The sequence below is a fragment of the Hippocampus guttulatus genome, chromosome 12, assembly GCF_054856545.1.
Source record: "Hippocampus guttulatus isolate MCC_2025c chromosome 12, RoL_Hgut_1.0, whole genome shotgun sequence".
NCBI classification, from domain to species: Eukaryota; Metazoa; Chordata; class Actinopteri; order Syngnathiformes; family Syngnathidae; genus Hippocampus; species Hippocampus guttulatus.
In genome coordinates, this window is record NC_141272.1 from 6,636,985 (window position 1) to 6,664,979 (window position 27,995).

The 27,995-nt window shown below is 40.8% G+C and overlaps 1 protein-coding gene across 3 annotated transcripts in view; it reads right to left on the bottom strand.

Annotated features, from left to right (window-relative positions):
* The window catches only part of dync2h1 (dynein cytoplasmic 2 heavy chain 1), a 62,810-nt gene that overhangs the window by 26,894 nt on the left and 7,921 nt on the right, over positions 1-27,995 (bottom strand). For 2 of the 3 annotated variants that reach the window (XR_015102434.1, XM_086125236.1), the window contains exons 19-70: positions 27,782-27,909; positions 27,129-27,244; positions 26,865-26,992; positions 26,117-26,266; positions 25,815-26,020; positions 25,546-25,701; positions 25,333-25,447; positions 24,464-24,634; positions 23,542-23,700; positions 22,062-22,130; positions 21,801-21,955; positions 21,380-21,512; positions 21,175-21,292; positions 20,950-21,062; positions 20,714-20,827; positions 20,407-20,557; positions 19,701-19,906; positions 18,292-18,474; positions 16,391-16,573; positions 15,891-16,114; positions 15,602-15,717; positions 14,223-14,422; positions 13,907-14,038; positions 13,655-13,787; positions 13,374-13,581; positions 13,131-13,260; positions 12,610-12,765; positions 12,075-12,334; positions 11,503-11,749; positions 10,931-11,082; positions 10,678-10,822; positions 10,436-10,538; positions 10,128-10,292; positions 9,780-9,904; positions 9,276-9,524; positions 9,064-9,172; positions 8,864-8,977; positions 8,300-8,442; positions 8,110-8,179; positions 7,759-7,919; positions 7,481-7,618; positions 6,771-6,884; positions 6,521-6,681; positions 6,190-6,313; positions 5,981-6,102; positions 5,169-5,255; positions 3,652-3,778; positions 2,521-2,662; positions 1,701-1,810; positions 1,430-1,450; positions 890-988; positions 342-465 (exon numbers count right to left, since the gene is read on the bottom strand). Coding sequence is in view for 2 of the 3 variants with exons in the window: in XM_086125236.1 (XP_085981362.1) it covers positions 342-465; positions 890-988; positions 1,430-1,450; positions 1,701-1,810; positions 2,521-2,662; positions 3,652-3,778; positions 5,169-5,255; positions 5,981-6,102; positions 6,190-6,313; positions 6,521-6,681; positions 6,771-6,884; positions 7,481-7,618; positions 7,759-7,919; positions 8,110-8,179; positions 8,300-8,442; positions 8,864-8,977; positions 9,064-9,172; positions 9,276-9,524; positions 9,780-9,904; positions 10,128-10,292; positions 10,436-10,538; positions 10,678-10,822; positions 10,931-11,082; positions 11,503-11,749; positions 12,075-12,334; positions 12,610-12,765; positions 13,131-13,260; positions 13,374-13,581; positions 13,655-13,787; positions 13,907-14,038; positions 14,223-14,422; positions 15,602-15,717; positions 15,891-16,114; positions 16,391-16,573; positions 18,292-18,474; positions 19,701-19,906; positions 20,407-20,557; positions 20,714-20,827; positions 20,950-21,062; positions 21,175-21,292; positions 21,380-21,512; positions 21,801-21,955; positions 22,062-22,130; positions 23,542-23,700; positions 24,464-24,634; positions 25,333-25,447; positions 25,546-25,701; positions 25,815-26,020; positions 26,117-26,266; positions 26,865-26,992; positions 27,129-27,244; positions 27,782-27,909 (7,465 nt within the window). In the remaining variant the exon portion in view is untranslated. The remainder of the gene's footprint in view (positions 1-341; positions 466-889; positions 989-1,429; positions 1,451-1,700; positions 1,811-2,520; positions 2,663-3,651; positions 3,779-5,168; positions 5,256-5,980; positions 6,103-6,189; positions 6,314-6,520; positions 6,682-6,770; positions 6,885-7,480; positions 7,619-7,758; positions 7,920-8,109; positions 8,180-8,299; positions 8,443-8,863; positions 8,978-9,063; positions 9,173-9,275; positions 9,525-9,779; positions 9,905-10,127; positions 10,293-10,435; positions 10,539-10,677; positions 10,823-10,930; positions 11,083-11,502; positions 11,750-12,074; positions 12,335-12,609; positions 12,766-13,130; positions 13,261-13,373; positions 13,582-13,654; positions 13,788-13,906; positions 14,039-14,222; positions 14,423-15,601; positions 15,718-15,890; positions 16,115-16,390; positions 16,574-18,291; positions 18,475-19,700; positions 19,907-20,406; positions 20,558-20,713; positions 20,828-20,949; positions 21,063-21,174; positions 21,293-21,379; positions 21,513-21,800; positions 21,956-22,061; positions 22,131-23,541; positions 23,701-24,463; positions 24,635-25,332; positions 25,448-25,545; positions 25,702-25,814; positions 26,021-26,116; positions 26,267-26,864; positions 26,993-27,128; positions 27,245-27,781; positions 27,910-27,995) is intronic. The other variant, XM_086125237.1, reaches the window with a different exon arrangement.

Sequence of the window (27,995 nt, forward strand, 5' to 3'; positions counted from 1 at the left end):
GCTTGATCGGTTTTCCACTTGGCTTGAACATTCTGAATTAAATAACAAAAACGGATGTCTGGATGTGACATAAAATGTGAGTTCCGTAAAAATAAAAATAAAAATAGACGTGGTAATGAGTCAAAGAGTAAAAAAAAAATAAATCAAAAAGGCAAATGATGTCAAATGATGTTTGACTCCAATGATTTCCATTGTAAATAATATTAATTCTGAATTTGTTCAATGCGGATTATTCTCAGGGCAATTCAGATGCATCAGAGAGAAGTCATGAAGCAAAATTATGTCGCATAGCAACCCTAAAATCCTAATCAAATATGGTTTTGTGCATTTCACTACTATACCTTGTGCGATGAGGTCTCTCCTCAATAGTGGATAGAGTACAGGTTCCACTCCATCCATTTCTTGAATGATGAGTGTTTTTCCAAATCTGACTGCCAGCTCCAGTGCTGTCATGAAGTTACTGTCCTTTATGAACATACAAATGTGTGACTATTATGAACATCGAAGACGTAGCAACAAACTGAGAAACATCATAGCAACTACTTGAGCTACAGCAAATAAAATCAGACTGTCAGTCCACCTTCAGCAAATGATTTGCTGTCTGTTTTGTACTATTCCAGTCATGTACCATTTTGTACACTTTAGATTGGTCCGTAACTTGTCGGGATAACACCCACGCATGCGGACTGATCAATAGTACAGATTTGTGAAAATAAATTGTGAAATTTACCAAATTGTGACATAAGAGGATTCGGCCGGACTCCAGTGAGATTTTAAATTCGTACCGGTACTTCTTTGTCAGTGTTGGTCAAAACAGCGATCATGATACATTTTCTAGAGTTCACTTAAAAGAGTGAATTACATCTGATGCCTTTAAAGTCACACTTACCTGTTGGTTGATCACCTCAAGTCGGTTTTGTTTGAGATGTGTGCAGAGCCATTCTGTGGCTCGGGAGGAAGGATCAATGAGAAAAGGACATGCAACACTCTAAGAAAAAAAAAAAAGAGTTTAGTCATTCTACGAGGTCTTCGACTCGAAAGGTGCTGGATCACTAGGAAATGAGGTGTATGTGCACTCATAGGTGAACTTCAGTTCTGTCTTTATGCTGCTATGGTTATTGATCAGCATGACTTCCTACATATGAAAGGAGAACAATTCCCCCGATGCTTGATACATTTGATGGTCTCATTACTGCCAGCATCTACATGATCAACACTGAGTATGTACAAATGAACCATTTCTGCTTAGAAAATTCTTTTTTTGTTGTTTTTTTTGTCGCTATTAACACCCACGTCATATGATGTTTGCTGCAGGAATTCAAAGATGAAACAAATGAAGTTCATGGGTCAACTGTGTATTTATAGTGCGTGACTTCACATGTGTATGGCATGAGCGCAAACAATCTGGATCTACGGATCAACTCCTTACCCGTAACTTAAGTTCATTGATCTACAAGACAGAAATGGAGACAGAAAACACAAACACAGATGTAATTTGTTCATATGGATATGACAACAGGCTCAATGCAGTCGTTTTGATACTTTGAACGAAGTGGTTGGAAATGAGTGATCAAATAAAGGCAAGACAACATAATCCCATAAAACTGTTTTCTGATAACCGCCGTATGTATTATGAGGACAGAGCTCAATAATATCAATGAGAAAATCGGGGAAGACAAGCATAAGAGTGAATTCCCAACCTGTAGAATGACAATGGCGTTCTCCATGGAGAGGTCATCAGACGGCAGCCCTTGACTCTTCCAGATCAACTGTTCACTCTCCAATGACAGGAATGACCTGAAGTCAAACTCTATTCCAACCAACATAAATGAAGACTGTGATGAGTTTTGGCCCCGCCAAACACAGCTGAGTGTCATCTTTTCTTTGATGAATAAACAAATATTTTTCACAAAGCAAGGATTCACGACTACTAATGTGCCGTGAGTGCTCATCAGGTGTGCCGCAGAAAATCACCGATATGCTCTATTGGTCCCGGAAATATAATTTCAGATCTCGGTATGTGCCTTTCTTTATGTTTTACTCATATATCAATTTTCTAGTCAACTAAACAGGCCCATGAGTAAGTAAATTTGAGAGTAGATTTACAGCAGCTCATCATTATTTCTATGGATAGAAACTTTGTGTCACATTTTTTGGTTTGGTCATGTGTGCCATAAATAAAAGGTGTGCCTTGTTAATGAAGGATGGGAAACACTGATAAAGAAAACATGGGCAAAGGTTTTTGGTTCATCAGTAAGGGGCTATTCACACCCCATGCTATCAAACTTAAGAGAATCCATTTTTGGTTCTTAATTGTTCCAACATTACTTGCCTCTGTGCACAAAAAAGCAAGTTTTCCCAAACAAATGGAAGCCTTTATAGCTGGTCGAGACAGACCAATTCTTTTTTTTGTTTGTTTTGTTTTGTTTTCAGGATTTCGAGCTACAATGGTTCAGATGTCCAATTGCATTTTGTCCATTAAGTGTTTAAATGGTCTTTCATTGTCAAAAGCACAATTACTTTGCAGTCCAGATTCAGCCATCCAGGTTTCTAGACAATGTCTACGACGATCTTCAGGAGCTGCGGACAAATATGTGATGAAGGCTGCAGCAAGCATTGCCCTCACAGGGAGTGTATCTAACTCATTCTTTATCTCCGACATCTAATGGAGAAAAAAAAATGGAAGAAGTCAGAAAAAAAGTCAAGATAATGCATATCCATGACGAAGATAGCTGAGGTCAAAGTTAAAATTGGTTTTCTTTTCAGCACTACATTAGCATACTATTTTAATTTCTCGTGGTAATCTTAATACTGTGGCAAAAAGTTTCCGACTCAAGTTGTATTAATAGAATGCCATGGTCTTATTATGTGTGTCTGTGTAACTTTTTTTTTTTTACAAGACATACTTGCTGATGCCCCTGAAGCATGCCACGGTAATTAAAAGTATTATGAAGCTCACCAACGCTGTCATATTATCTTAAAACATTGAAGGGCCGATGTGAGTGTGAACTTTTTGGTAAGTAATTGTTGAAATAATTTGTATATTCAACTTTAAATAATATAGACTATAATTGAGATATATCCTAATCTGTTTCCTATCTGTTATTTACGAGTAGGCCTTTGTAGGACTTTACCCAGGAAGCAAAAATAGTATGCTGTGTAATATAAATGTGAGATGGGGGTGGTGTATCACAAGTTTTGTTTTTCCCACTCCTTTTTTGGCAGTACACATATGGAATTTATTTCATTTTTGAGTATACGATTCCTTTTTTTCTTGATCAGTTTTGTTAATTAATGCATTTGTGGTAGTATTTGGCTTTTTGTACAAAATGAGGTATTTTGCACAAAAAGAAACAAATGAAATGAGATGACATTGCAGATGTGTGTGTCAGGTTTAAAGAAATGCAAGTAGACAGTGAAGTGTTTCTATGGAACAAATGGTAAGCAATGTTGAGAGTGTGAGGGAATGAATTTGTTTGTGTGTCAGAAGGAGATTGAGTGTTTTAATTAACACCCAGACAGATGCTGTTGAAAGAAGTTAAACAGCAAATAAAGGGCCCCTCATCCCTTTGTCAACAGAAAGCCTTTTGTGCATTGATTTTACTATAAAATGGCTATAATAGCAATAGCGGTATCAATACTTCACACAACCTGTGTGTTCCAACGCTTGTGTTCTCCGTCCAGTTGGGAAATCAGTTGCTGGGCAGCATTGATTGTGTCCTGAGCTTTTGTCACCTCAGCCTCCAGCTTAGCTGCTTCTGCAGTGTGACACTGAAACCTGACAGAGAGAAAGAAAGACAAGGAACTGGTGAGTCTCTCTCTCCCTCTCCCTCCCACTACCCCCCCCTCTCTCTCTCTCTCTCTCTCTATATATATATATATATATATATATATATATATACTGTATATCTATACACACAAATCAAATTTGATTTTAAAAAGTGTAAATGTGTTTAATGTGTATGCCACTTGCATCAATCCGCACACTAATTTACCCTTAATTCGGTAGTTTAGTGATGAAGTGCTGGCTCCATGAGTAAAAAATTCTTGCTCTCACTGATTGATTGTACAGATATATGGAATATTTTGGTCAGTCACTGTGTGCTAATGAGAAGATTAACAATTAAAAAACAGCTCAAGTACATGTTCTATTCATAATTATTATAGGACAATGATGCTGAATGGTGTAACAAATCAACAGCCATATTTATTGTCCTTTCGGATGAGGCAAAGAAAAATAATTTTTGAAAATATATTCATTGCACTTATAGAAAACCTCACAAAGGCAGCAAAAGAGGGAGATGATATGAAATATGTATGAGTGATATTGATCTTGTTGAGAAACACATTGTCAGGATGCAGGAATGCAAAAAAAGAGAGTCACCTTGATATATGCAGTACCTTGCTGACCTTTACTTGATTGCAATCACCATGGTCCAGTACGTTTTAAGAAAGGGGGAATATATTTGCCTTTCGGGCAGCCGTGACTGTTAATATCCTTGATGACCATAAAATGCAGTGGCAGTAAACAGACAGTAACAACAAATTGGTTCAAGGATGACAGGTGTGACGTGTCAAATGGGCATCTTGCAACGTGATGACTGGAACCTTGAGAAACATGCTAAGCAGCCAGTTGCTCGTGATGTCATCAAAGTCAATTTCCCAAAGGTGAGCGTGTAAGAGATTATGTGCCGTATTATAGTCACCGTGGTAGCTGGGTAACCTCCTGCAACTGCAATGTGATGACATTTTTAATGTAACACTGATTTAAAATGATCAAATCAAATCAAGTTTAATCACTTGTCCCTGCAAGCAATATTGAGTCCTTGTGTTAGAGCTTTAGCATATGCTTAGCAACAGTCTACATTCTATTACATAGTACTTGTTTTTTTTTTTTCATTTACAGTAATCTCATTTGTAGGTTCTTCCTTAGGTTTTTATGACATTGAGGTCAGAGCGGATATGTGTTTGGAACAGAAAATTGCCTTCCTAATAAAATGGTCACCACAAAGACAGGACCATATAATTGGCCACACACACACACACACACACACACACACACACACACACACACACACACACACACTTGCATGCACGCACGCAGCATAAACCGTAATTATGAAAAAACCAAGTTTGAAACAATAGGAGAAATGAAAGGAGGTTCATACTTCTCTTTGAGTTCATTAACCTTGTCTCCAACAGAGTTGAGTAGGCCCTCAAGCTTATTCCTTCGACTTTCCGTTTTCCTCAGGTTGCTGGACAAGCACAATAAATAATGTGATCAACATCAAGCAAATCTGACCAGTAAAAAAAAAAAAGAAAGAAATGTGCCTCGGGTTGTTTTTGTAGTCATTTGACATAGAGTAATTGGAAAAAAAAACAAAAAAACAATATTATTAACGATATTAACATTCATTCGTGATTCAGATCTAATTCATCGCTACCGCCACCAAGTCCGTCTGACTGTGGATAACTCATAGGCTCCAAATGTGCATTGCTGAATGCTAATTGAATATACCACCATATGTTTTGCTCGCCTTTCGAAAATGTTTACGGTACATGACCCAAGAAAATATTCCTCCACCTATGATTTTGTTGCGCTGTTGACTGACACAAAGCCAGCCATCAAAATTAATCTCAGTGTTGATACATCTCATTGCATGTGGTATACTGTATGTATCTGTTTGCATTTACTCCTCGAACACACAAAATCAGATGGGCAGCAATTTTGCATGCTTGGCAGTCGCAATCCTGGTTGAGCCCCGTCAGTCGATCAGCTTCCACATCTGTTTACTCGTGCTTTCAAGTTTGCACCCAGTTCATCACATGCAAACCTGAAGTAAATCAGGTTCAAAGTATACTGATTGGTTTACATAAAAAAGCTGCTGTGTCTAACGTATAGCTTTAAACTATTGTATTGTAGGTAGGATGTGCACGTGCGTGCGTGTGTGTGTGTGTGTGTGTGTGTGTGTATGCTCACTCCATTAGTCCAGCCTGCTCTCGCTCGAGAGGCTCTATCCTCTGTAGTACAAGGGAATACTGAACATTGGCTTTAACCCAGGCAGCCAGAGGGGCAGCTGCTGCACTTGCACGTTTTGCATTCTGTCCACGACAACAGGATCACAAGTCACAAACAACACGATCTGTGAATCTGTCAAAAACATACGTGTATATTAGGGGCAAACCGACCTTGGGGTCGAAGGAAGCCTTATTCCTGTAAAGTAGCTCTTCCACACTCTGGCGAATCTCTGGGGTGATGTTCCTGGCCTCAAATGTAACTATGTCCTCCCTCACGCCGCGCTTTGCTAGGAAACTAAGGATAGGATGGGGATATAGACAAAAAAACAAAAATAAAAACAGATGGAGAAAACATCACCCTTGAGCCGAGTCAGCTTAAGAAGTGTATTATTTTCATCAGTTGACTTAGTCCAAAACATTTAAGCTGTCATTTTATTTCTATTGTCTCCTCTGTGTGTATCCTTACAGCTGTTCCTCATGCCTCTATTCTACCTTATCTCACCTCTTCATGCTGACCCAGGAGGTATCGAAGGTGCCCATCAGTCTTAGGACCCCCTCCAGGATGTCCCTGATGACATCAGGTGGCATGCGGAGAGAGCGGATCTCAGACAGAGCTTCAGGCTTGATGTTTCCTACTGCTTGCTTCGCCTCATCCACCAAAGGCTTTAGGAAAAAAACAAAGTAAATGTGTGAGAATGTGCCCAAGCTATATGGTGGAGGGTAGCCCTTGACAAATCAACCTGTCAACCTACCTTTACTTCCTTCAATTCATCCTCAATGTTGCCTTTCCGCTCTTCTATTTTGGACACTTCTTGAGCCATTCTTGCTTGAATCTTTTCCATCTCTGCCTTCTGGTCACTGGCATTCTGAAGGGCCAACAATTATGAGCTGGTGTTATTAGTGGTTAACTAAAAAGGAATGGCTCAGTGGTAGAGTGGTCGTTTCCCAACCCGGAGGTTGGTGTTTCGATCCCTGGCCACTGCGACCATGTCCAAGTGTCCTTGAGCAAGATATTGAACACCAAGTTGTTCCTCGTACTGTGTCACCAGTAGGTGAATGAGGTAACAGTGTGAAGCGCTTTGAGTGCCCAACATAGAAAAGCCCTATACAAGTGACAGCCCATTTACCACATAGTATTTTGGGAAAAGAAACGCAAAGCACTTCAGTCGTAAAGCATGAAGTGTCGAGGGATTACCGCGTTCAGAATTATGAATATCTACAGAGAGAATACAACAGATGGAATGAAACAAACAAAAGTGCATTTTTGCTCAGTGAATATGGTCTTCACAGCTGGGAATAGGTAACACTACTGGGACTTGAAATGCAAGAGATGCAGAGGAGGAGAGGTGCAGTGAGTCATCAAGGACACTGAATGGCGTTTCACCAAGACACTCATCGTGCCTGCCACTCAGTGTACAATTTGGAAACGACAATACAAATCCAATCAAATGATACACTGTACCTGCATGGATGTGGTGATTTCCTGCAAGGCAGAATCGGCCTCCTGTTGTTTTGTCCTCAGCAGCACACTTTGCTCTGCAGCCCGCCTCTTCAACTCATCAACCAGTGCCTTGGCTTCATTAAGCTTAGACACACCGGCCTGCAAGCACAAGTCAAAGTCAGTTCTGCTTTTCATATTAACAACTAGTCTGGTTAAACAGTAGTGGGAGGTGAAAAAAAAGCAACAAGAAACTGTGACTGTATTTGTAAACAACTTTAGAGCTTCATTGCATGTATTACCTGCAGATGCTGTTGTCTGGTTGTGAGCTGCATCTTCTTTCTGCTATAAATTGCATTGTAAAGGTGTAGAAAGGCCATATACTGGCTGGGTGTTGCACCATGTTCTTGACATGACTCATGGACCATGAGGAACAGACGCCTCACATCTTCCTGTCCAGGTTCTGAGCACACATTATAACATTATAACATAACAATAAAAGAAACATGTTTTTGTAATTTGATCATTGTTTCCGAAGAAAGTTACAGTTATTTTTTTGTCAATGGAGTCAAAATGATTCCTTGAGTGTCTCAAGATTTGTTGCTATGTAAGATGGAACTAAAAGAAATATTATTCTTCAAGAGTATTCGTACCTTTCCGTGCCTTCTTTTCACCCTCCTTCTTATCTTTACCGTTTGCCTGTGCAAGTAACAGCTCGGGTATCTGACAAGACACAATTTTATGCAAAACCGTGCACATAACAATAATTGCTTCTCAAAAAACACACACTCAATGTTAAATTCAACAGGTTGAGAAACATTCATAAAAAAATAATCATCTGACCTTCTTCATGCTGCTTTCAGACCATCCTTCCATCCACTGGACAGAACACTTGCGGTAAAAAGCCGGATTGCTCTCACAGCTGATGGTGAAGTTGGGGTTTGAACAGTCCATGATTAGAACGATGTGAAGATTCTGCTGGATTCCTGAGGGTGATTTGACACAGAAAGAAGGGTTTAACATTACCATAAAAGCCTTTCCTCACAAAATTGAGATCACAAGTGACACGTGGTAGAGTGTGTGTTTCTTGATGCTCATAATATTGTCCCTCTGAATATAATTGTCTGGCAGACTTGAATAATGAGCTATCGGGAGGCTTTTTAGTGGTTTGACTTTAACAGTAAGCTATTAAATAAATTCCCTGGCTACAGCTTCAACCTTAGTGACCCTGCAACACTTCAACGGTACATTGCTCGATAAGAGAGAAGGAGAGATGGAAACAAATACAGAACAATGATGGAGCAAAACCGCAAGATAGTCTGAACAAGTAGAGAGAAAAGATGACCAGATATACCACACAGGGAGTTCAAAAGAATGCCGAATGGCAGATAAATGCGGCATACTAACTGAAGGAGAAGTAGTTGTATAGGGGTCCAGTAAATCCATCCTGGGAAGCTGAATCTTTGAGAGAAGAGAGAAGAGGCTCCAGCTCTTCTGGGGTGTACAGTCCAGGAACCTCACCTTAAAACACATTCGACACACATTATAAACTGAAATTCTCAAATGTGTCCAAGTTAGACCACTCCTTCTAAAATGAAAACATGTACCAGATGAGAGCAGGCTGTTGACCATCTCCAAGAAAGCAGAGTGGACAAACTGATAGTCCTCCAACAAGAAAACAACCTGCTGCCCTTCTAGTCCAGCCAACTGCATCACCTGTGCACGTATTAATATGTGAAGCACAAAGAGTGTACACACATTTTACGCTATGTGCTACAATAACTAGAATGGCCAAATCTTGAATGAAACCAACACTTGCCGTCTTGAGATCATTCTTAAAATGCTTCAGGGAATAACCACGAGAGATCTTTGGTGTAAACAGGAGGTATCCATGCATGTGTGAGACCAGGAATGTGGCTGTGTGCCGCCCGACCCCACTCCGACCCGCCAGGAGGAGAGAGCCACCGGGCCGGCTCAGCACTCGATCGAGCCTGGACACAAAGTCGCACACTTCCCAGAAAAGGAGGAGATCCAACTCTCTGTTATCACGGCTGTACAGCACTAGTCCCTAGAGAAAACAAACATGGGGAAAACCACTACTCAGTAAAAGGTAGCTCCAATCAATCAATCAATCAATCAATCAATCAATCAATCAATCAATCAAATGTGACAGCTTTGACAGTAGGTGAAATGTTTTGAAATAAAAAAATGTGAGGGAAGGAGTACAAAGGTGATTTCAATTCACACAAAGCAGAAAGCTGTTGTAAAAGTTATGGCGTTTACTTTGAAATCAAAGTAAACAATTCAACATATTGTCGTGTACCTTCTGAATGACTTGCTTGAGGTCAGAAGACTGCAGACGTCCCAGTTGTTTACCATGAGGAGGCAGAGACTGGCCTGGAGTCATTACAACCCCCTCAGAGACTCCCCACGTTACGTAAAAGCCATCTGCACATGGGGAGAAAAAAACTGGCAGTAGTCAAATGTGTGCGCATCCAACATACAGGTTGAATAATTTTGTGAAAATAACATGCATGTACTGTATGTGTATACGCGTATAATGGTGTATAAGCATCAGAATGGACACATTTTCCTTCTCTTTAATCCATCATGTGTTTGTTTTGTGTAGGTAAAGAATGAAGAAGGAGAACGACAGAAGGAGATTTCCTACCAGTCATGTTTTCAAGAGCATCGGAGCTCCAGTCCCCGCGGATGATGGAGGAGAGGATGTTATCAAAGGTAGAGAGATCTTTGGAAGAAACTAGCCGGTCTCTGAAAAGCCTTTTTGCCTCATGTGCGACCACCACCAGCACGCTGTCGGTCACATCTGATTGAGCTTTTAAAAAATAATAATAAATAATCAACTACAAATCATTCGTAATCTGTTTTACTTGATTTTACTATAGGTAATCTATCAAATGAGAAAAAGTTGCAAAAAGAGGTACGGAAAAAAAAAACCTTGCTTATGTATGCGGTTACCTGCTGTGAGGTCGTATCGTAACAAGCTAAGGACCCATTCTGTCAGGATACGCGGGGTGAAAACGTAATGACTATGGTCATCCACTGTAAACTTGGCTTTCACCTGTCAGAAACCAAACAGAAGGAATGTTGAAAACATGTAATTGAGTTTGTACTCATGAAAGATCATGCTTTCATTAATTCAGGAAATAGTTTGGCCACCACTATAAATGTTGACGTAAATGTCCGGTCCAATTCAGTACCTGTTCATAGAGCTGCACCAGCGAACCAGCCAGCTGGTGTGTTTTCCCTGTGCTGGCCCAGGATGCTTGGCTACCCAGGCTGTGTTGGAGAATTGGCTGCAGGTACGCCGAGCAGATAGTCTGCAGCTGCTCCCGGTCTGGATAGCTGAGGCACCAAAACAGAATAGAGAAACGGTTATAGCATAATTTATGCTGAAAAGTTTGATGGTGGGAAAATAATAATAAAGACGGTGCAATTACCAACTGCACTTACTCAATGGTGCAGATGCGAACTATCGATGAAAAGCGGGAATTTAGTACATGGGTCCCAACAGCACTACCTGTTGACATTGAGGCCACCACCTGAACGTTTTCCAGGCTCACCCACTCCAAATTTTCATCATAGAACCCTTTATATGTCAACACCTAGAAAAGGAAGAGTGGCAAAACAGAGTTAGGACACAAATTTGCAGGAAATTCTGATGGATGGTTAATGACATTGTATCGTGCAAAACAACTGTTGCAAAGTTCATATGCATGCATGCACACAATAAAGAATCTGTTCGTGTGTCTTTAAATAACTTGTCAAAGAAAGTTTTCTTTCTGGGGGATTTTAAAACTTTAACAAAAGCAAATTCCTATTATTGCTTCAGCAGTCCAACTGCTGATTTGTGATCAGAGCATCTGCCTTCTAAATAAGTTAGTTACCACCCTTCAAACCGTCTCATTTAAACAAACTGCTTAAAGGGCAGTTTGTGACAGATTACGAATTTGAAGCGAGAACATTTTGAATAGTTATTTCATGCTTTCTATTCAGTTGTAGTTATTCTCGCCAACAATTTTTACCTGTTGCAGGAAGGCTGTGAGGTTGCTTGTCCCCCATTTGTCAGGTTTGGGTAGGTTGATGTCTTTTAGGTAAAGAATCAAGTTCTCACAGTCCTTGGGTCTGAAGACTCGACCAGTGTTGGAACTGAGCAATAGGCAGGTCTGATTCAGCTTTTGGAGGACGTGGCGAGATGAGGTCTGGGCGCTACAGTGGACCACCGCCACTTGGGTGGAGCGTAGCCGGGAAAAGGCAAAGCGCAGGAGCATTCTAGATGTGAAGAAAACAATTTGATTGACAGTGTCACTGTACGATTAAAAGTGTGCTCATTGCAGCAGCAATGCATGAATTAAATGAATTTTATTCAATATACTCTATTAATGTAGCTATACGAGCACGGAACGTATTCGAAGCGACCGCTCAGTGCACACCACTGCAAAATGGTGACAATATATGTATGTCTTAGTGTCCTTCAAAACCCAGCACATTTTAAGGCAGATTTTTTCCGAAAGCAGCATTTTTTCATCCTAATAGAATGAAAACGTGTATTTAATGAAGAGTTAGATCAGTGGATGTGTCGTAGGTGTGTAGTTACCCCTTCCCGCAGCCCTCTGGCCCGACCACCATGAAGGGTTGCCTGTGTTGAGCAGTGAGCCAGGGAGAGAAGCAATGAAGGGCCCTCTGCATATCTGGTGTCTCAATAACAGGCAGTGAATTTGAATTAGAAAGCTGCTCCAGCTTGAGACTGTCAGGCCGCTGCAACGTATAAGCTGCAAGATGGCCGCTGTCAGGGTCATGGTAGGTATCAAGTGGCTTTCTGATATTTGGAGGGGTTTCACTGGCCCAGTTCAGCAACTAAAAAAATATGTATGGCAGAAGATATGATTAAGCATTTTCAAATGTCCACAGTGTGCCTTATAATGTGGTGTCTAAGAATCACATACGATAAATAGATAATGGAGATGCTTATTCATGGCTTGAATGTTATTTAAATTAGCAAAGTACCAAATTTGTTTTTTAAATAAATCAATAATTGTTTTATTACTAGTAGTTTTAATACGACTCAAAATAATTGTGAATATTATTTTATTTCATCATATCCCAGCCTGACAAAAAACACGAGTGCTCACTTCTTTGGCAAACTCTTGTCTTGTTTTGAGATTGAGGTTTCCTCCGAAGCCTCTGAGAAGACCAATGATGAACTGACCACGCACGGTCACAGCATTGAGATGTGACAGGCCATTGAGCACTGTGCCCACCAGATTGGTCTCCACCACAAAGTCATTCTGAGGGAGGAAAAAAAAAATAGAGTAAAGAACAGTTTATTTAACCCATTAGTTTTCGCACTTTTTGTACAGGTCAAATTAAAGTTGTTTTTTTTTAAATGATTGTCATTCGCTGGCTTTCACGGTTGATGAAGGCCAAAACTTGAAAGGAGGAATGTGCTTGGTTGGATTGAGCTTTACATGCACCACAAGCGTGGCAAGGTCACATAAGTGATATCGTACTAATTTTAATGTTAATATCATCAACGTTCATATTTCGATAATGATACAAGAACATTATATCACTTCGAATGTCAATGGATTACGAAGGTGTCTCCAACAAAATGTCAGGTGAATATTTACTGGAGAAGGATGGCAAAAATTACCTGTTTGAGGACCCAATCGAGAGCTCGTTGGAAGAAATCGCCGAGCCAGTTCTCTAAATTAGAGCAACACTGCTCGGGTTGATTCCACAACCACGATTTCACCAAGGCGCCCACATCAACGTCCTCATCACTAAAGAATTAAGGGGGATTTTGGAAGAGGGAAAATAACCAAAAAAACGGCAAATCAATGGGAAACGTCAAATTGAGTTCACTTCATGACGTGCATTGTTTAACAACACTGACCTGAGAAAAATCATGCCCATGCGAGATATTGTTGCTGGGGAGGCACAGCTCAGGTCGTGAGTCTCAAACAGGAAGTTGACATTGGGTCCGAATTGAATGCGTTCTCCACTTGGCATTGTTAAAAGACGATTATCATCGAGCACAGAGTTCAAACTCTCAATCCACTCTGGATCAATGTCACCATCGCATACAATCCAGGAGCTTACATCTGGGGAAACAAGAAAACATGAAAAGGTTATATGACTAAACTAAATAAAAACAAATGCAATCCATTTTCTCACGTTGGGATTCTTTAACCACATTTCTGGCGCTATGTGTCAGGACGCCATCAGCCCACTCTCTGGTGTCCATGTCAATATGTCCCAGAAGTTGCTGTTTTGGCATTGCCTTAGGGTTCATTGTGTACAGCTTAACCTACAACATAATAAAAAACATACGGACAGGTGTCAATGTTTCATCTAGAACATGTTAAGCCAATAATGAGCTGGAGCCATTGGGTTTAAAAGTGGGAAAGAAGAGTATTCATAACTCACCACTTTGCCTGTCTTATTCAGAGCAGCCCGAAGCATCCTCCACAGAGTAGACTTGCCCGCTCCACTTGGCCCTACGATCACAACACCCATGCGCTGTCTCAGCTGCTCATTCAGTTCCAAGACCTTTTTGAGCTACGCACACATAAGACACACACAAAATTGTATCAAGGTATAATTGTCCATCCATTTTAATACATTCACACGTGTACAGTACTTAAGCTTGTCCATTTGTCATCCAGTCCAGGTGATTGTCTGTAGCAGTTCTGAAAAGAGTGTGAACCAGTGTGTTCGCAAGCACAGACACACACACACAGACCTGAGTGGGTATGGGCTCCAGTCGAGTCTCTTTGTAGACCTGTTCCAGGGCATCAGTAAGGATCAGGTCTTCAACATCAATGAAACTGACCCCAGAGAAGACATCTCTGAGCAAAGCGTCATATCGCAAGCTATCAGCAAACGTCAATTTGGACATGGTGTTAAGTCGCAAGGCCTGGACCACCAGATTACTCTCTTGAACTGTAGAAGAATGGAAACAAATAAAAACATTATCTCTTGAATTAAATTAGGGCAAACTTTCCTGCAAAATAGCACAGCAAAATAGGAACAGTTCAAAAAACAAATCATCACGTCATTTGAAAATGTCACATGTTTTGAGTGTGCCATGTTTTCAGAGATTTCAAGGACTTCAATTGCATGCATTTCCCACCCAAAACATTATCTCTTGAATTAAATTAGGGCAAACTTTCCTGCAAAATAGGAACAGTTCAAAAAACAAATCATCACATCATTTGAAAATGTCACTTGTTTTGAGTATGCCATGTTTTCAGAGATTTCAAGGACTTCAATTGCATGCATTTCCCACCCAAGTGTCTTTTATTGAGAGCACAGTGTTATCCTGACTGGACTACACACTGAGACAAACACCAGAGAGGCCTGGGACCCACTGAGGGGCATATGGAGTGTGTGTGTGTGTGTGTGTTGAGTAGATAACGGGCGGGTGGTGGACCACTAGGAATTGGGGTTTGAGAGGGAGGGAAAACCAGAGAAGAGCAAGTGACCGAGAGAGAGAGAAGGGAAGTGGCACAGATAAAAAGTTGTACGCACAGTATACAGTAGCAAAGCAAGGACAAATTACAGCCAGAAGTTATCAAAAAGCTGGAGCAAATTCAAAGCATACATGGTGAAGTGTCATTTAGCTGTTTATGATGCATGCAAACGGAATAAAATACCAAGAGGAGTGACGTTAGCCCTGAGTGTAAATGCTTTGAAATACAGGTTAATTTTTTTCCCCAATTTATTTATTTATTTATTTATTTGTTCTGTTGTAAAGTTAAACCAAATACTAAGGAACAAAATGTTGTAAAACGATCAAATGCTCTGCCTGCGATTCATATTTGTGTTTTCATAAGCATTAAGGTATCATATTCGTTATATACAGTATTATTCATTCTATTTTTTTAATTGGGTGAATAATCAGTTGTTGGAATTGTTTTTGCTTCCGAATATCTGAATCGCCAGCAGGCTCAAAAAATAAAAATATCGTTTGTCAGGCCCGAGTGTTTTTAACTGCTCTTAATATTGATGTTTTTGCTGTAATAAATATGGATTGAGGCCACCAGATAGTTGGCCCTGCTAGAAAAAGTACAGACATTTTGCAATGCTTCAAATGTTGAAAGAATTCTTAAAGGGTCTCACTTTTGTCCTTGTCATGACTCTTCCTCTGTTGCTGCAGCAAACTACCACAGGCCTTCAGCACTGTTTTCAAAGCACGCAAACCCCAGTCGTAGTGCTGTTGCGGGGTCAACAGCTCCCTAGACGCCAAAAGAAAAGAAACTTTAACCATTCTCAGCTGACTGCAAGGCTGGTCCAAGTGTGAACAGAACTTTTTCACAGAATCAACAGACAGCAATAGAAGTCATTGCCGTTAGAGGGGTTTTTAAAACACCCACCTACCCCCACAGCACACATCTGAATGCAAGTTTACCTGGCCAGGTTAAAGACTGCAACCAGTTTGCGACCCAGTATTTCTCCATTTTTGAAGCCCTCAGAGTACAAAATTACTTCAGCAATCAGCTCATTGTCAGGCCGGCTCATGGCCACGGGCCTGAACAGCTGCTTTAGATTGTCTGGAAGTTTCTGTCGCCCTCCATAACCTTTCCCTGCTGGGTTCAATGTGATGAACACTCCAGTGTTTGGGTCTAATTCAACCTGGGAGGGAGAGTAATCAATAAATTGATAAATACGTACATAACATTACATGCATAACATAAATTGTAGATTCAGATTAATAAATGTTGAAACAGGTTCTGAATAAGTGGGCTGAAAACAATGCACCTGACAGTTCAATATTTGTTCAATCACAGTACACGTCTACAGGATTCGAAGAGACACTGAATTAAAGAAGAGAATGGTCTAAGAACAGAATTAGCTTGGCATCCGTACTTGCAAAACGAAATGAGATTGCATCAGTTTGTATTCACTGACCTCCCTCCCCATCAGTTCGCATGTGTGTTTGTGATGTTTAAGGGAGTCTTGAATGGCTTGAATCTGCATAGAAACTGCAGAGAGCACTGCCTCCTCCAAACGATTGAACTCGTCAAAGCAGCCCCATGCGCCACACTTCACCAAGCCCACAAAAATGCGGCCCATTGATTTCACATCAATACCCTGAGTAAAAAGAAAACATGGGAAAACAGACTTTCATGTATTCTCTCTTTTGAAGTCACATATTTGGAATTGTTCACACCATGTGCTGACAAACAAAGAAGAATAATAATAATAATAATAATGCATTTTATTTAAAAGCGCCTTTCATGCCACCCAAGGACACTGTACAGACAATAAGAAAATACAATGTAAAAATTAGTAAACGAGATATTATATAAAAACAGGACATAAAATCATAAAAACATAGGAAATGGAAGAGCTATGTGTTGTAGGCAATCCTGAACAGGTGTGTTTTTAGACGGGACTTGAAAGTGGAAAGAGGTGTGCAGTTTTGGAGGTCCGGAGGTAGGTTGTTCCAGAGCTTTGGAGCAGCGTGACTGAAGGCTCTGGCTCCCATGGTGCTCAGTCGGGCAGGGGGCACTGACAGGCGGAGGGAGGACGAGGATCTGAGGGAGCGAGAGGGGATATGCACCTGGAGAAGGTCGGATAGGTAAGGAGGGGCCAGGTTGTGGATGGCCATATATGTATATAGAAGCAGTTTGTAATTGATGCGATGTTGAACAGGGAGCCAGTGAAGCTGTTGGAGAACGGGGGTGATGTGCTGCTGGGAAGATGTTTTTGTGATGATGCGAGCAGAGGCGTTTTGGACCAGCTGGATTTTATGAAGGGACTTTTGAGGTAGGCCGAAGAGGAGAGCGTTGCAGTAATCAAGGCGGGATGTGACAAGACTGTGGACAAGAATAGCAGTGGTGCGGGGGGTGAGGGAAGGGCGAAGTCTGGTAATATTGCGGAGGTGGAAATAAGCAGTGCGGGTGATGGTGTTGATATGCGAGTGGAAGGTGAGCATGCTATCCAGGATGACACCCAGACTCTTAACCTGGGGGGAGGGGGACACTAGGGAGCTGTCAATGTTGAAGGAAAAACTGTTTACTTTGGATAAAGTGGATTTGGTGCCAAGAAGGAGGACTTCAGTTTTATTAGTATTTAATTTAAGAAAGTTTGTTGTGAACCATGTTTTGAGTTCGGAGAGGCAAGAGGTGAGGGAGGGGGGTGGGAGTATGGAGTTTGGCTTGCAGGAGAGGTAGAGCTGGGTGTCATCAGCAAAGCAGTGAAAGTGGATATTAAATTTGCGGAGGATATGGCCAAGAGGCAGGAGGTAGATGATGAAGAGAAGAGGACCTAGGACAGATCCCTGTGGTACACCTGTGGTGACTGGGGAGGGCTTTGAGGTGAAGGATTTGAGCTGGACAAACTGAGTGCGGCCAGTGAGGTAGGAGTGGAACCAACTGAGGGGAGTGTGGGAGAGACCAATGGAGGAGAGTCTATTGAGGAGGATAGGGTGAGAGATTGTGTCAAAGGCAGCGCTCAAGTCTAAGAGGATGAGGATGGATACTAAACCGGAATCAGATGCTATGAGGAGATCATTCACACAGAATGTAATCTCTTTGTCTCTACACAATGTCTTCTTCTTCTCCTTTCGGCTTTTCACATACAAATACAGTCTCTACACAATGTACCAATCCTTAAAGATATCCAACGTGATAATATTGAGATATCAACAGGGTTTGAAAACTGCGTTCGTAAATTAATCACGTCTTTCTGATACGTAATATAAACCCTGTGATTAATAAATGCTATATTATCGCAAATGAGAGATGTTGGTGCGTGTGATGAGTGATTATGGATTATTTCTCCACACATTAAGACCACCTTTTTACCTCATCACAATTGAACACCAGCACTTGGCGTCCAAACAGCCCACCCAGGGCTTTGACCGATTCAGTCTTGCCTGTTCCAGCTGGCCCGTAGGGATTCCCCCCAAGCCCCATCTTCATGGCCTGAGTCAGTGTCAGGTAGCATTTATCAGTCAGCGGAGTGTGGACCAGCTTTGCCGCATTCCCCTGCAAGACAACACAGACAGACAGAGAGAGAGAGAGAGAGAGAGAGAGAGAGAGAGAGAGAGAGAAAATGGGGAGGGAATTGAGAGAAAAAGAGAAGATCATGAGGAAAGCCATAAGATGACACAATGTGAAGAAGGGAAAGTAGGTGGGTGATTAAGCAACGCCTGAAAACAATTTAGTGACCAGAAAAACAAAATGACAGACGCTTTTGGTATCTTTTCAAATGAGCTCAATGTGCATTCACTTTTACCCATTCTTAAAGAAACAGCTCCCCCAAATGGTAGCATATTTCTTAGACAGTAAGAAATCTGCATGCCAAAGTTCCCCAAATGATGGTGCCTATATGATTTCAAAAACAACCCCCCCCCCCCAAAAAAAAACCCCCCACACACACCAAATACACCTTACTGGTTGTTGTAAACTGGTATGAATGTGGATGAACATGTATGATATCAATGTCAGATTAAAAGCATGCATTTCCAAACAAATGTGCCAAGTGACAAGAGTCGGCGATGTATCTGACAGCAGTAGCTCACTTGCTCTTGGCCTCCAACAATTGTTTTCAAGAATTCATGCTTCCTTAGTTAGGAGTTAGTTGTTCGTTACTTTTAGGTTCGATCCTTTGTTTACATGACAGCTTTTGTTGCCTCTTGTTTTTGACCCATTTTCTGACCTTTTTGTCAAATGAATATTGTAAATAACAGTTTTGTACCTTTTTGCCTTTGGCCTAATTTTTGCTATTTTAAACCGGTTACCTTGTTACGTCGACTGAGATTAATTCTCTTTTATGTTAGGCACCGAACCCATGACGGGTGCCTAACAAAAGACTACCGTACACTCTTCTGAGTGGCATGAGATGAGTCATTTATCCAGCTGGAATGCTATTTATACACAAATTTAGTGTCCGATAAATGACTTTCACACACAGACTATTGTGAATTGAATGTTCAGCAGGAAATGTATCTTCCCATTTAGATTCTGACCTCAAATGGTAATTATGCTCTTTTTAAACAAGTCCAATTTTCATCTATTTTTGGGACAGTGATTAATGGTGACACACGTAATTGGAATCGAGTGTGTGCTAACGTTATGGAAAGGATCTTTGCAGATCTCATCTACAATAATTATCACAAGGTCAAAGAGAAGCCTCCCCCCGAATGTGTGCAGGAAGTGAGTTGTTGCAAAGAAGAAAAAGGGAGGAGGCATAACCAGTTGCAGTTACCCACCTGGTATTCATAGGTGTAGCTAAACTGTGCATCCACCATATTAATGCAGCAGCATTTGTCAGGTCCCATGTAGAAGCGAAGTTGCTTTTGCCAGTCCCACGCATCAAGGTTGCTGACTCCTGCTTGCTTCAGCTGCTTCACCACACTGATGTTGTGGATAATGTCCAGAATCAAGGCCTTCAGCTTCAGCTGCAGAATACCAGTGTCTGTACAGGGCCATTATTAGATGAACAAATGAAATGTGATAATACTTGAAATTTAGATGCAAAGTAAACAATCATCATTGTCTTTATTCATTTTAAGGCCGATGCAAATAGATTATCTTGCATTTCTTTACAATGTTGTTGTTAACGCCCTGAACAGGACTACAGTATAATGACATACAGTATACCCTTTAGAGTATTTTGAAATACATAACTGAAGTCAGGCAAGAATCTAAGGTGTAAAGAAACCACACAAGATGCATTCTTGAATGTAACTTCATCTAACTCATTCAGACGTCAGACATTGGGATGCATCCCTTAATTTCCCCTACATGCCACACACACACACACGCGCGCACGCACACACACGTTAGTAATTTATTCTTTTATGTTTGTTTTCATGTGACTGATTTTTACTTTATGTACAGCACTTTGTATGCATCTGTGGGTGTTTTCTAAGTACTCTATAAATAAAGTTAAGTTGTGAACTACAGTAGGCCTACCTGTATTTGTCTGTTCATCAGAGCTGGAATCAACTGTGGTGTAGTGTTCTAGCTTGGCACTGAGCTCCAACTCTAGCTGCTGTAGATTGTGTTCCTTGAGTGCTGCCTCTACATCTTCAGTAAACTGGATTTGCTCTGCAAGACACAAAATCTGCACCCCAAAATTACAATGTTGACGTTTCAGGTCTTTTTATTCAAAGGGGATGTTGCCTAAAAAGATGTTGGAAAAAATATGAAGGACAGAGAGGTGGACTTAAGCAAAAAAATAATAATAATAATAAAAAGATGAAAAAGCATGCATACGTACTTGTGACGGATAACGTGAGGGGTCAACATCCCCTTTTTTCCCTGCAGTGACACAGTCATGCAGCATTTTCTTCAAAGTCCCCTTCATTTCCTTTGAAAGTTCATTCAACCACACCTATGAAGCACACATATATAAAGTAGAAACACTGGTCAAAAGACTATGTCTATACGGAAATGAAAAATACAAAACTATTCCAAAAAATGTCTATATATACACACTTCACATGTTATGTATACCTCCACAAGGCTGGTGATGTGGACGGTATTCCTGAGAGGTACCACCTCTCCATCCAAGGAACACATGGCCACGATATTCTGGCACTGCTCATCAAACACAACACTATGGATGCCTGAGTGGGTAGTACATTGATTAGGGTCCCATGTTCAAGCCACAAAGCTTCAGGTTGGTGTCCATTACAGCCAGAAAACAACAATTATCAAAAAGCAACAAAGATTTGTGACCTGCAAACAGTTTCTTGAGGTGTGACTGGATAACCGTTGGGTTGGTGGCCTGACCAAGAATCTCTAAAAGATCATCATCTCCTATAAAATAAAACCTTGGGAAGGCTGAGCGCTTCTCCTAAAACAGACACACACTGACATATGAATCAGCTATACATGAAGGGAAAGACGCCATATGTTGTGTGTGTTTTTGGTGTGTATGTACCTCCAGGAATTCATTGAGTGATTTTTGGCAGCGCTGTAGCTGGTCCATTATTGTCACCAGGGAGTTTCTGATGCCAGCCCTTGAGCTCAGAGAAATTACTCTGTTGTCCCTCTGGATGTCAGACATGATAGACCTGCAGCACATGGGATTTTGCTGTTAATTAATGTTTACAGGACACATCCTGTCATAGGGACAAAAATATTGAGAGACCTGGCCATCACACCTGCAGAGTGTTAAAATGAAAAAATATATAATACAGTTACACATCCCAAATGTGTTTGATGGCTTTGAGGTCAAGGATCTTTGCCAATTTCTTCAACACAAAGGCCATCCAAGCATCCTTGATGGAACTCACTAGGGCCTTCTCCAATGTGTTTCCAGAAATTTTGAAGCGTAGAATCATAGCTCACACTCCACTTACCTAAAGTCTTCATCAACTCGTTTGAAGCGGGCCTCTTCTCGCGGCAATGCTCCCCGTCCAAAGATAGGCTCCAAATAAACCCATCTTCTCTGGATGGCATTTAGACTTAGTAGGTATTCATCCAAGTCTGACAGACGTACCTCCCACAAGCTGACCTGAATGTAAATGGGAGTTAACATACATACGGTACAAGTAGTTATTTACATTTTTCAAATTATTTCCATTTATTCAAAGGACCCCAATCCAACACATTCATCTGACCTTGTCCTGGAAGTTGCGGTAGTAGGGTGAGTCTTTCAGAGACTGCAGTAAACAGCGGTTATCTCCCACCTGGATGGACACGCAAAGTGGCAATAAGGCCAACAGTGGCTTAACTCAAAAGATTTCATTGAATAGTGTCCGTTGATGTGACTGACGACAGCTACGTCTTTGGAGTAATTATAATTCATCAAGACAAAATGTCACTTCAATGAACAAATACGTTTTACAAAAATATGCAACCTAATTATAAACCAACAGTAATCACAGGCAGACACCGTATTACAAGTTACAAGGGATTTATGTTCATGTGTGGGGCCTCATTTATGAGGATCCCAAATAGTGGAGAGTAAAAGTGGTGAAGACCGCAGTACAGAAAAGAAGGTTTTGTGCCCATAGTGTCTAGAGCATATGACAAAATGGAATTCACCATGATTTGTAAGGGGACAGAGAGAGCGTATAAACTATAAATCGGGAGGTAAAAAAGTTTGCCAGTCCAAACAAAACTGAAGCTGAGGATTTATGTGTCTGCTTTCAGGCAGTTAGTCGCTACTCAATGCATTTAACACTCCAAAATGTATTGGACCATAAATGATATCTGGAAATGGTGCACATATCTCGATGACCGCAGTCTCACAAAATGATTTCTCAAATAGGGGTAGAGCAAATTTAAACTGATGTGCAACAGAACGCATTATCTGAAAGGATGTGAGTAAAAACATTGAGTAACATAATTTATAACTCAAACTTATAACTGCCAAGATATCCTGAAGGATATTATCTGAAATAACTTCAAGGGTTCTTCAACATGGCCACGGCGCCTATCCAATATTCTAGACAAATAGCATTTTACAATGCATTGCATTCAAAAATTTACACCGCAAACATTCACAGACTTTTTCAGGCTTGTAATTTGCAATGCACAGTTGGCGGGTACTGATGCCCAAAAGTGGGTCCTGGACCCATTATGGCTAAACGACGTGCAAAGAATATGTGACATTTAATTGCCACCCGCACTTATCTTCCATTTGGTTGTTTTACATTGATGGCCTATACGTGGTTTTCACTCATATATTTACTGTAATTGTGACTTTACTAATCAGATTTTTGTTGTGGTGGAAATAAAAGGTTACAAAGGTACTGCGATACTAAACTGTTTGAGGTACTGCGATACTAAACTGGCTGAATTCGGAAATGTCTCCAATTATTTAATTTGTGCCTCGGCAATACATACAGTGAGTAAAACTCATTTAAAATATTCAAGTCGCACGTTCTTCAGTTCTAATTGAACAGTGTACCATGCCACAATATAAATCCATACTTGTACCCTTCAACCAACTTAAACAGCTTTTAAAAAAAAGTTTCACAACGACTATTAATGTGCATGGGAAAAAGACAACAAAAACAACAACAAAAGAAGCACTACCAAATATTACATACTGTACATGAGAGTGCATTTGCTTCAATGTGTATATGCTTCTACCTGGCTGACTATATCTTTCCAGTCTTTGATGATGTTTAGAGTGCAGCCACTGCTACCAGTGTACTCTGTGAGGTTAAAGGTAGCTGCTGCTCCCCACAAATCCAACTCTCTCAGTCCTTCTCTGATTGTCACCTCTGCTTGGGCGCGGCTGTTGAGGTCCTACGCACACATGAAACAGACAGTACACTCAGCCAGGTATAAACCTGAGGGTGATTTGAGCTTGAAAACCGCAGATGCAACTTCATCATATGCTTATGACTTTTTAATGCAATCTGAACATTTATCTCCTCGCATTAGTAACAGTTTTAAGTTTTAAGACATTATCAATGAGAAATTAATCAAAACCATAGCAACAGAAATCAAGGTTGAGGTTTTTATCCATGACTCCAAAAGGAATGTTTAAACACAACACGGCTTTTCACCAAAAGAGCACCATTCCTACAACAAAGCATGGTGGTGGTGGCAGCATCATGCTTTGGGGCTATTTTTTCTTAAACTGAAATTGGGGCCTTAGTCAAGGTTGAGGGAATAATGAACAGTTCCAAACAGTAGTAATAGTTAGTTAAAACCTTCAGGCTCGTGCGAGAAAGCAACCAATGATGTTAAAAACCTACTAGAATAGCGGAAATGTATTTGGGGTTCATCAGAGACACTTTAAATGGTGGCACGTGTGTGCAATATGATTGGTCAATTCCGAACAAAGGGACATTGCCAGTTTTAAGAGGGTGAGCAGCCACATCATCTCAGTTCATCTTTACTTCCCCTCTCGAAGATTTCTTTTAATTGAGCTGTATTACATTATAGGTCACATCAGTGGTAAAAAATATATATATATACGTTTTGAAATGATTTATCTCTGTCTCGTTTTTTTATGTCCCGAATATCTTGCGTGTGAAATGTTTTTATATCCGCTGTACTATACCTTAAGCTCCATGGCCTTTGTAATAATGTTATCTGCCACTCCCAGGAGGTCATTAAAGGTGAGTTTTTCTAAAGTCATCCCCCGTGGAAGACCAAGTAAACGGAACATGTCCAACCAATGGTCTTGAGACAGGTGTTCCCCACGCACATACTTCAGTACTGGAACAATGTTCTGAACACACAGATTGAAAAGTTATTCATTTAAACGTTCAAATCGAACACAATCACAACAACTAAGTGGGGCATGAACTCAATCCCCTAATATTTACAATACAACACAATACAAGACAGTTTTATTTATATAGCGCTTTCACAATAGCTGCCTCTTAAAAACAGCCGCACTGATGACTTTATCCATCGATTCATTCTCTAAATGCGCTTATCCTCACAGGGGTCGCAGGTGTGCTGGAGCCTTTCCCTGCTATCTTAGGGCAGTAGGCGGGGGACACCCTGAACTGGTTGCCAGCCAATCGCAGGGCACACATAGATGGACAACCATTCACACTCACTCACACATAAGGACAATTTAGAGTGTTCCATTAACTTGTCACGCACGTTTCTGGAATGTGGGAGGAAACTGGAGTACCACACAGAGGAGAACATGCAAACTCCACACAGGAAGGCCGGAACTGGAATCGAACCAAGCACCTCTGCACTGTTAGACTGACGTGCTAACCAGTCAACCACCGTGATGCCCCCACTTTTCATTGGTGAATAATGTATCATTTTAAAAAATGCATGAGCAATATATTTTTTTACACGAGCAAAGCAATGTTTAGGTTAGTTGCCGAGTGTAAGGAACACACAACAATGTCAATTCAGGCATATCAACTGACACGAAAAATAAATGTTTTTTACTGGATTGTGTACCTTATATTTGTCCACTTCTTCTTGCAGTTTAACAGAAATGGCTGTAGGCTGTTCAAGCTTCCGAAGTTTGTCCTGCCATGTGAATAGAAACTCCTCAAACAGATAGATCTTACTCCTGTCAAATGGGAAAAAATGTTGAAGCAAACAAAACATTTAAAGTAAGAATAAAAATTATAACAGTGGTATGTTTTTGATCTGTGTTTGTTACTTTACCTGAAGGAGATCCAGTCCTCCTGAGCCTTTTCCGTAAAGCCTTGGTGCCACTCCTCATACAGACCCCACATCTGACTGTACTCCTCCATGTCTTGTTTTGTCTCTTCAGCAAGAGGGAAAGTTGAAACCTCCAGGTCAAAATACACACAGTCCTCACTAAGGAGAGGAGAAGTAGCGTAAAGAGAAAAAGAGGGTGGGAAGATCAGAAACCATACATTCTCTCCACACCTCTAAAATTCTGACTATAAACTATATAATAAACTACTTACATTAGCTTATTGCGCATTAATTCTAACTCCTGGAACTCTTGCTGCTTATCTCTGATGGTTTGAAGACTGGCAAGTAGGGTTTCATGATCACCAGATTCAAGCAGCTCTTCTTTGGGTTTCAGCTGGTCCCAGCGGGCCTTGAACCTCTCCAGATCCGCCCTGTAGGCATTGATACGATCTGTGGTGTGACTTCGCATCACTTCCACCTAGAAAGGAGAACAGCATGATATCGCAACGAGTCAACCACCAGCAGAAGACGTGTCCCATCAGAAAACGCAAACCATGATGCTCCACTGGTATACCTGATCTTTGATCATAAGCTGATGGCTCTCCATGACAAGCTCCAGTTTGTCCCATTTGGCCCGCAGGGAGGAGAGGGAGTCAAGCCCCGCCCCTGATACTGCTCGCAGTAAACGGTTCTTCTCCTCTGCTGACTTGAACTGAGGCAGGATCTAGTCAGACCCATACAGTTGGCAGTGAGCTGCATGACTTACCAATACCTACACCCCTCCCAAGGAAAGGGATTTATACTATGTGTTTTGCTTCTTTCATCCTTTTTTGTGATACAATTGCAGAAGTGTATTGAAAATTGCAATGAGGAAACTGTTAATGATGATTACAGGAAAGAAAATGGGTCACAGCTTTTTGGCCAAATTGCTAAAAAGAATATTGCTAGGTTAACAGTAAGTCAATATTAAAAAAAGAAGAGAATTTAAATTGCAAAGTGAGCTGTGTTTACCCGCCAGCCACAAGCAGTAATAGTATCCTCTGCAGGTTCATCAACATGTCACGAGTTTGTATCCGCTACGCGTGTTAAGAGTTAATGGTCAGAGTTAATTGGTTACGTTGTTTTTATATGTTTGTGCAAAACAGTTCACTTATTTTTGCAATCATATGACAATTCAAAATGAATAGTGTAGGGGCAAAAAGCATGCCTGAAATGGATCGCGTTCAACCTTTTACATTCAACTATTTGAAAATACAGTAGCAAAATGCAACTTTTTTTTGTGTGTGTTCTGAATTCCACAGTATGGGTTATTTGTCTCTTACCTCAGGTTTGTTGGCCACTATCTGGGTATATTTGCTGCTGGCAGTACTAATCGCTTCAATATTTTCTGGTCGTGTAGACAAAGTCTCCATTGACTCTGACACAAAACTGTTTATGGCCTGTGTGTGACCTGAAATCGACGAAACAACAAGGATAATACATGGAATTAGCCTATAACAGTAGACAAAAAAAGGGTGAAGGGAGAGATTTAAAATGTCTTCTGGTTCGATTTATTTATTGATGTATTTATTTATTGTGCCCTCTACCTTGTATCGACTTCCGAAGAGACAGAAGCAGCAAGTCAAAGAGCCTCTGGATCAGCCGATCGATGGCTGCTTTCAGTGGCTCACAGTTCACTGTGACACAGTCAACTTTCTCCTGGCTGATAATAAGAAAGGACATGCATTTGCATTAAGGAAAGACATTAGTTCAAATAGTGGTAAAAGTGAGAGTTTTATGTCGTTGTTTGTTAGGGCACTTGTTCATTCTGAAAAAAAACCTAGGAAGACCACTTAGGTGGTATTTTTTGGGTGCACATAGCATGGTGGACAAGTTAGGACACCTGCATCACAGTCAAGAGGCCCCGTGTATCTCAGCTCAGGCCCAAATGTGTGGAGTGCACATGTCCTATTTATGCTTTTGTGAGTTTCCTTTTTAGGTAGGTATTACAGTTTTTTTCCCTAATCCCTCCGAATCAAAACGTTACTTTGCCGGAAGATTCCAATTGACCATCGGTGTGAATGTAAATGTGAATGGTGGTTTGTCGACATGTGTATATACAGTATGTGTGCCCTGTGATTTGCTGGCAACCAATCCAGGATATACAGCGCCTCCCACTAGTGCGAAACATTGGCTTTTATCAGTTCTTTAAGTATCCAGCGAGTTGAAGAACATACTTGTTGTTTTGTGTAATATGTACCTGGGCAGGCGCTCTGATTCTTTTCCTCTGGCTTTCAGAGCCTTGAAATTTCTTTCCCAATCTTGTACAGAGGTCAGATGTTTCTCCACTAACTTCTCCAAATCTACCTGACCTAGTACCACCCACTCCTAAAGAAACAAACAAAACAAAACAAACACGCAATACAGGCGCACGCACGCACACACCAAAAATTGTGAGCTATGCATGATTCCTC